Genomic DNA, 9,532 nt, shown 5'->3' with positions numbered 1-9,532 from the left:
GATTTATATATCGCCTAGTAGTACACATAGACAGATGTAGTAGCTGTAGCAGGCAGAAATCTGAAAACTATTTATTTATATATTTTCTTTTTACCTTTTAGTAACACTGTTTTAGTGAATGTAAAGATTTTTTACTATAATGTATGTCCTGTAAATAATATTCAAAACTTTCTTAAAACTCTATTAATAACCTTTTAATTGTGACACATTTTTAATGTACATAGAAGTTATTATTATTATTATTATTTTTTCAGGGATTTAACTGTATATATTTTTTATAATGTTATTTTTAAATAGTTATGTTTTCACTGAATAATTAATTATTATAAGGGTTTAACCAACCTTAATTTAGTAAGGTTGGTGTACTCCAACTATTGGAGGAAGTTATAGAGGAAAGAAGAAGAAGAAGCGACAAGAAGCGACAAGAAGAATTATTTTAGCGACCAGAACCTGTTTTTTTAATCAAAATTACTTGTTCCAATAAATAATAAAAGAATATGCAAAGGAAAACAATTTTAGCGACAAGAAATTTACTACATTTTGTATATTATGTTTTTTCTTAGTTAGTACTCTAATGTCTGTGATAATGACAACAAATTATACTTAAAGGAATACACTTTCCAAAACTTGATTACAAAGTCATTAAACACAAAACCAATACAAAATTGGGCGCGAACGTGTAGGGTGCGAAAGTAAAGCTTTCGACAATGTTCGAGACGCGTTTCATCATATGGCCGTCATGGCAGCAATGCCGGGCCGTTACGTCCTGCATCGAAAGTGAAAGGGTGCGAACGAGACTGGGCGCGAACAGGCCCGGATTCTTCTTCAGGTCTATTCAAGTCTTTTCAAGTCCACTTTTAGTGTCTATTATCGACCGTGTAATATAAACCCACTGTGAATTAATCAAGAAATTGATGTGCTCCTAACCACAGGAGACAGTTACTGAAAGAAGAAGAAGAGTGTAACCCGCAGTCACGAAACAAATGTTTCTTTCCCCGACCCCGGCATTTCCTTGAAGAAAGTGTTTTAAGGTTTAAAAAATAGGCAAAGTAATCAACCCTTATTTACATTTTAATATTGGAGCAGTTATTACCAGAATCTTGATCTTTATTGGACTACGGGGATACATCTAACATGTCTATGGATATTAATCATCAGTGTGCTGAGGAATTGATTTGACAAGTAAATACAGGACACAAAATAAGTTTGTTTACAGCAAACAATCCGTTATCAGCTTTATCTGACAGGGTCTCTTTTTTCCTTCTACGTACATGTACAGGGGCCCGTATCATAGATGTTTTGGGGCGGAAATATATGCCAGTTGACTGGTACATGCGTTATACATTGTGGATATTAACCATGTTAACACAAATTGTGACAATGTATAACACATGTACGTACCAGTCAACTTGCTTATATGAGGAGGAACAATGGGTCCTGATCCTAAAATCCCCGACATAAAAACATGGAATCCTTAGGTCCTGAATTTAAAGAAATTTAAATCCAGACATGCCGAAAGTCAAAAAAAGAATTCCCCGATCCAGAAAGGATCAATCCAGAAATCCAGGGCTTAAAAACACAGATCCCGGAGTCCTGTACACCCCTACACCCCTAGGACCTACACCCCTCATATATTTTCTGCTAAAAACATCTTTTATCACAATGTTTAAGCATACCAGTTGACTGGCATATATATTCCACCCCAAAACATCTACATGTCCATGTTTGACATGTATAATGATATGTGTGTAGTTCGTGTGCCAAACCTTAAAGTAATTCCAGTCCCAAATCATAATAAATTATGTCATCTATAAACATGATAAAGACATACAATTAAGGTGATATGCAATGTAAGTTGGTATTCATGTTTTGATTGAGGTTATTTCATGTATTTGATTTGGACGAACAAAAGCTGAAAAGTGTCTTTACTGTTACATGTATCTTGAAATTCAAATAAGGAATTTTCCTCATATGATTATTTTGTCAACATACCCATCTCAGATAATATAAGGTTTTATTAGTGGAAGAAGACGTCAAGTCTTCTGAAGACTTAAGGGGCCGACCATTGGCTTTGAGTCTCCGTATGCCGCATTCATTTCGTGTATTACAATTTCAAAACAACTTAGATTCCTGAGACCGATTTTTACACATGATTGGGCATCTGAATAATTTGTAAATTATGATTGTAAAACAATCACTATCGTAAATATGACCCTTTTATTTATGTAAATTATTAGATTTCATCTCATCCACATGAACGTTATTTTACTTGTAACAGGATGTTTTAACTGTAGATATTTGTATTACGCATGCGTGAATTTGGTATCGGTACAACTCGCCCTGTTTACAAGTTCGCCCTTGAAGTTACGAATTTGCAATCCTGCAGACAAGAAGATTTTATTTTTATATAAATAAAAAGGATATATAAAGTGTTATCTTTATTCATGGGTTTCCTTTGTCATGTGAATTAGATGCCCTTCGTAACATACATGTGAACCTCCCGTTTAGGAGAAAAAACTTCCGTGTATGAAATTTTTCAGACGCCATATTTGATCATTTCTTACTACTGTACGGGTGTAATTGACACCTGTGTTAAATTTTACCTGAACATCAAAGAAGATGTATAATTATATGGCTTCACTTGACAGCTTGGGTGTCAAACATACTGGTAATCAACGATGTTTACCTCCGGCTAACTGCCGTTGTGTTATCAAAACGATGTGTATTGGGAATATTGAAATACTTTTTTGTTACTTCCCTTTGTTTTATCCTGTTTTCAGTTATTTTGCTTTTAAAAATGTAAATGGTAAAAAGACTATAAATGATTAATATTTTAATCAAATAATCATAAAAGGATGTTGATTAAATGAATTTAAATGATTTTGGACAAATAAAAAAATTAAAATTTTTAAATTATTTTATTAATTTAGACCTCCTTACAAGGATTAAATTGAAGTTTATGTATTAAATTTGTTTATAACTGGTTGGAAGTAAACATACAATATGTGCAACTAGGCTAATAGTCTAGCTTCTGCTAGTTTTATGTATAATTTTTCCACCGATTTAATATATAACTAGAATTATGCAAACAGATTTAAGGAAAAGGCATGTAAGTCATGTAAGTTCATACAAATATAACACTTTTTCTAGACAATCCAGATCTTGCAAAATACATCGCTAAAAATTGTAACCTTTAATTTTGTTGTTGTGCAGTAAAAACCCATATGGGAACTTTCAAAAGTTGGCAGGTATGTAACAAGTCTTACTATTTTTATGCTCCATTTATGGGCAATATGTTTTCTAGTCTGTCCGTCCGTCCTGCTTCTGGTTATAAAGTTTATGGTCGAGGTAGTTTTTGATGAAGTTGAAATCCAATCAACTTGAAACTTAGTACACATGTGTTCCTCTTGATATGATCTTCTTAATTACTGCCAAATTAAAGATTTTACCTAATTTTCATAGTCAACTGAACATAGAAAATGATTGTACGGATGGGAAATCCATGTACTTATGACCTTTTCTTGTTTGAAGAAAAAAAATACATTTTAACGATAATGGAACAAAGCAGCCTGGGTAAGTGGGGCTGCTTTTATGGTAATTCAAGTTACCTTTTATTCACCTTCTTCCACTTCAGAGCTATCAGCTCTTTGATTTTGTCAGAAATCTATGTGTTAATGATATTGGTAATTGTTAGCAATGGTTAGTATTCTAAGAGTTTTTTCCATGTTTTTTAGGATGATGACTGTCCAACCTGTTACATTTTTCATCTTTACTGTTACCATGGTTACTGTCTCTCCTATTGCTTGTACCTTTTACTCAATAAAAAAAAATCAGAATAGAAGATTTATTTTTAGCAAATTTAATATTTTATTTCTGTAGTGGGTCTCATTGGGGTCTAAGCGTGACGCGGGATTGCCCATTTTTTGTAAGCGTGACACTTGAAAGTCAAATTATTGTGTCGTGAAAACAGGAAATGAGGTCTAGCGGGACCCGGGAAATGACAAAAAAATGAGAATTGCTTACGTACATAGTGTAAGCGGGTTACGGTAATCTGACAAAACAATAAGCACGATCCGGTATCGGAACCCCCAATGAGACCCCCTCTTTAGGACATGTAGGAATAGCTGACCCAAGTTTGACATTTTTTGTGTGAAAATCTCAAATGGAATAAAAGTTCAGTTTTCTTTTAAAAGAAAAATGCTATTTTATAACAATGTTTTAATACAGATAACTACCTCATAATAACAATGTTATAATACAGATAACTACCTCATAATAACAATGTTATAATACAGATAACTACCTCATAACAATGTTATAATACAGATAACTACCTCATAATAACAATGTTATAATACAGATAACTACCTCATAATAACAATGTTATAATACAGATAACTACCCCATAATAACAATGTTATAATACAGATAACTACCTCATAATAACAATGTTATAATACAGATAACTACCCCATAATAACAATGTTATAATACAGATAACTACCCCATAATAACAATGTTATAATACAGATAACTACCCCATAATAACAATGTTATAATACAGATAGCTACCTCATAACAATGTTATAATACAGATAACTACCTCATAACAATGTTATAATACAGATAGCTACCTCATAACAATGTTATAATACAGATAACTACCTCATAACAATGTTATAATACAGATAACTACCTCATAACAATGTTATAATACAGATAGCTACCTCATAACAATGTTATAATACAGATAACTACCTCATAACAATGTTATAATACAGATAGCTACCTCATAACAATGTTATAATACAGATAACTACCTCATAATAACAATGTAATAATAAAGATAACTACCTCATAACTTTAAGATTTTGAAGCTTTTACTAACAAAAGCTCCATTTGGAGTTAATGTGTTAAGAAGCCACTTATGTCAGTACACCTAAAAGTCCTATATTGCCTTTTAAAAAAAGGTTAATTCAGGTTTTTTTTAAATGAAAATGCTATATGCATTGAAATTGGATTAAGATAGTAATATTGTTGTTTGCTTTTGTACTGTTAACAGGACAGATACGAGATATGGACATGGAAGACTGAGATGTGCTGTTATTTTCAATTTTGAACAATTTGTTTTTTGTATTTCACTTGTTCATGTTGTTCTGTGATTTAGAATAGTAGGTTTTCTTGTGTTTAATTTGAAGTTTAGTATGACGTCCATTATCACTGAACTGCTATTTATATTTGTTTAGGGGACAGCCGAAGGACGCCTCAGGGTGCGGGAGTTTTATAACCAGTATATTTTAGATACAAGAATGTTAAAATGTGGAATTCAAAGATTTGTTATAATTTAGTATTAGTTAAGATATTTAGCACTAGCTTAAGAAATAATTTACTTGATAAATAGTTAATATAAATCTTCACAATTTTAGATAAGTGTAAAGCAAATTATTATGTAATCCTCTGAGGGCTAAATTGACAATAGAGAATTAAGGATTAAAGAAGTGTTATACATACAAAGGGATTTCTTACTTTTTAAGATGATTTAGGTTATGTCACAAAGACTTGATATTTGGGAAATAGATAAACTAGTATTATTATGTAAATTAGATAAATGAGTATTAATGTTATGTAAATTAAATAATGAATAACAATATATATTAGTTGACCATGCAGTTTGGGGCACTTGCCTTATAGTCACGTATTGGACACTGGTGTTATAGACTTGGATTTATATTAGACATGCTGTTTTATTATGTCTCATTGAACTTATGTGATTATTGTGATTATTGTGATTGATAAACTATACTGAATGCTGATTTAATAAACATTATATATTTGAACTTTGAATCTGTGTTACGTTGACATGTATTCATATGAAAGCTACCAGCAGGTTCCCCCAACCTAGCAAGATGAATAACCAGGTCAGGAACGTGCAATGTACTGGCCTTGGTTATAGTTTCTTGCTGCATTGAAGACCTATTGGTGACCTTCTGCTGTTGTCTGTTCTATGGTCTGGTTGTTGTCTCTTTGACATATTCCCAATTCCCATTCTCAACTTTGTTTTAATATATAATATATATCATTTTTTCTGCTATCACCTTAGTTGAACAAAGGTATACAGAAAAAATATTAATTAACATTACTTTGCGTTGTACATTTGGTGAGGAAGTATTTTAAAAATAATGATCATTGCATCATGTTTAGCATCCAAAAGTCTTCTACATGTCCTAGGACATGTCGGGTCGGACATGTAGGAGTTATAAATACATTTTTTAAAAATTTATAAGATTTCAAAATGCAAGTTCTTAAAAATTAACGGCAATGTGTTCACATTTTTATTTTTTTAAGACTTGAAATACATTTATTGAAAATCACCTGAATATAATTTACCTTGTATAACCCAGGGAAGCTACACAAGGGACCCTGTGTTTACAATGATCCATCGTCCAGGGGTAAACAGTAGACTACTTCATATTTTTTTTTGCATATATATATATATATAAGTTATACATTCATATTAAGTACACAGACAGAGTTTGCGTATAAAAGATTTATAAAATTCTACAGTAAATAAAGTACACCAAAAGTCGTCAAAAGACACACTACAATCTACACAATAATTTACCTTCACTTATAATTGTTATTGACATTTAATTTTTTGTACTTTTTACACCTTGATTACATTGTAATTATGTGTCTGTCAGTTATTTTATAGGTCACATGCTCGACATTGTAAGTGTGCTGACTTGATCATTGTTATTTTCTTTTTTTAGATAAGTTAAATAGGAAGATGCCACTACGAGAACATTGGGATGACTTTAGGGAAAAGGTAATACAATGTACTGGTTTACAAACTTAATTGAAACTCTCAGGGTTATCTCTCAATGTAATGAAAAATAAGGGGTACATACAGGACAACCTCTAAAATTTTAACTGTTTTGGATTTGATCCATTTTATCATGATAATAGATACAAAATAATGAAAATTACCTTTATCTATCTTAGATAAATTAAAATAAATAGGGTATGATCCCACTGTCAGATATTTTGTCCTGGAAAAGCCCCTTTTGAAATAACTTCCCTCTTTAAGTACTTATTATAAATCCAAGACTATGCAATTAGTCTTACAATAAATGTACTTTTATGAAGAAATGAAGTCGGTGGTCAATATTTGTTTTTAACTGGTCAGTACTGGTCATTGGTGGTCAATATAGCATGTATAGATGGATTGGATTTTGAACCAATTAGATCATATAAAAAATGGTTTCAAACAGGGGAAGTTAATGCTAAATGTGTACTATTAATTTCATAGTGACTTTTCAATTATTGAAAAAAAATGTATTTTATCACAGGTGTTGGAGTTTAATGTGATGTACCCAACTGCCCATGTGATCTGCCTTGCCTGGATAGATAATGATGTGGTCTGTGAAGGTAAGAATGTGATGTATCCAACTGCCCATTTGATCTGCCTTGCCTCGATAGATAATGATGTTGACCACTTTAGGAGTTATTGCCCTTTATAGTCAATTTTTAACCATTTTTCGTAAATCTTAGTAATCTTTTAGAAAAATCTTCTCTGATGAAACAACTTTGCCAAATAAAACCAAACTTGGCAGAAATCACTATGGGGTAACTGGTTTAAAAATTGTGTCCTGTAACTTGGCCAACAAACCAAGATGGCCACCATGGCTAAAAATAGAACATGGGGGGTAAAATGCAGTTCTTGGCTTATAACTCAAAAACCAAAGCATTAAGAGCAAATCTGACAGGAAGTAAAATTGTTGATCAGGTGATGATCTATCTGCCTTGTTAGGTTGCTGCCCCTGTATGGTAATTTTGAGGACATTTTGCTGTTTTTTTGTTACTATCTTGAATATTATTATAGATAGAGATAAACTGTAAACAGCAATAATGTACAGCAAAGTAAGAACAAGAAATAAGTCAACATGACCAATTGACCCCCTAAGAAGTTATTGCCCTTCATAGTCAATTTTCATAAAACTTGTAGATTTTCAATAACATTTTCCACAGAAACTACTGTTATAGATAGAGATAATTGTAAGCAGCAATAATGTTTAGTGAAGTAAGATCTACAAACACATCACCATCTCCAAAACACAATTTTGTCATGAATCCATCTATGTCTATTGTTTAATATTCACATATACCAAGGTGAGCGACACAGGCTCTTTAGAGCCTCTAGTTGTTATTGTTGTCATTGTGTCACTATGGGCACTACAAATCTTAATATACTTTATTTACAGATATAACATGACATTTTCCATATTTGCCCTGGGACTGAAAATTCAGAAATTATTGCGTGCATTTATTATTGCGATTTTGCCACTTTAAACTCAGATGCGATTTTTATTTTTTCGGTTTTGAGAAAATTCCTGCTTAATTTAGTTAATATTACAAAATACGAGTTTTAATTATTGTGTTTACAACTCTATCGCATTTTTCGCAATATTAATAAAAACCGTGCAATAATTTCTGAATTTACAGTATTAGCCTTAGACTCCCATTTATTGAGTATTAAGGCTAAATGGATATGGATATTTTCCCGCAAATTTATAAATTTGAGGACAAATCTGGATTTTCTACTGCTAAATTGTCCTTAATGTTCCAGAGGGCAAATAAAAGTCTCTGACTTAAGGCTATTATTGCACATGCAAAAGTTTACATATTACTACAAAATGTATATTATAGTTGTGATTCAGTACTACCTCGTCAAGTTCCAATTTTAGCGCCATAATAATTTTATTGTTAGAGTTATTGCCCTTTGAACTGTATTTTCTTTATTTTTTCTTGTAATCGCTCTTAAATGTCTAAAACCTTGACAGGTTTAATTAAGAAATAATTCATAGAGCCATAGATTGTTGGAAATTTACACATGGCCTGGGCCGTGATATTGGAATTTCATCCTGAGCATTAGCTAGGGATAAAAGTAACGAATATCACGGCCCAGGCCATGTGTAAATTTCCAACAATCTATGGTTTCCATGAACTATTTCGATTCTAATAGGACAAATACAGTCATTAAAATACTAAAGCGAGGGTTGGTTTGGTGTGTGTCTGGCTGATCTTTTTTACTACCTGTTAGATAAAGCTCAAATATCTTAATAAATCCTAATTTTGCATGGGTAATTTTGTGAATAACCGCTAAACAAACTTTTTAAATCTTCTTATTCTCAAACCCAACATTTGCCAATTTTTAATTTACATGTTTTTCACGTAAGCTTCTGTGAAATCCAAAGTTGACATTTCATAACTAATGAGCCGCCATGTTGACTTGCTGAATCAGTAAATATGCAAATAATGCGATAGAACACAAAACAAAACAAAACCTACCTCAAAAATCAGTTTTAAATTTAATACAATATCATAACAAATTTTGATGGTTCACTTCACAGAAAACTTTCAACTTTAGCAGTTTTATTTGTTTGAATGAATGAATGCATGAATATTTTATTTGCGAAAGCATAAATAATATGCTATGGCAATACGGTGCAGTCCGGTGTATCCGCGCACTTAA

General features: G+C 31.8%; 1 protein-coding gene across 2 annotated transcripts in view; it reads left to right on the top strand.

The window, feature by feature from the left end:
• The first annotated feature begins 954 nt into the window (after window positions 1–954).
• Window positions 955–9,532, top strand: part of LOC139497251 (uncharacterized) — a 29,979-nt gene continuing 21,401 nt past the window's right edge. The window contains exons 1-3 of one of the 2 annotated variants that reach the window (XM_071285400.1): window positions 955–1,049; window positions 6,771–6,826; window positions 7,350–7,428. In XM_071285400.1, the coding sequence (XP_071141501.1) occupies window positions 6,788–6,826; window positions 7,350–7,428 (118 nt within the window). In that variant the 5' untranslated portion in view covers window positions 955–1,049; window positions 6,771–6,787. Of the gene's footprint in view, window positions 1,183–6,770; window positions 6,827–7,349; window positions 7,429–9,532 lie in introns of both variants that reach the window. The other variant, XM_071285399.1, reaches the window with a different exon arrangement.

Source organism: Mytilus edulis, chromosome 12 (assembly GCF_963676685.1).
Source record: "Mytilus edulis chromosome 12, xbMytEdul2.2, whole genome shotgun sequence".
In the NCBI taxonomy this organism is placed as follows: Eukaryota; Metazoa; Mollusca; class Bivalvia; order Mytilida; family Mytilidae; genus Mytilus; species Mytilus edulis.
This window is presented reverse-complemented; position numbering and strand designations above follow the sequence as displayed.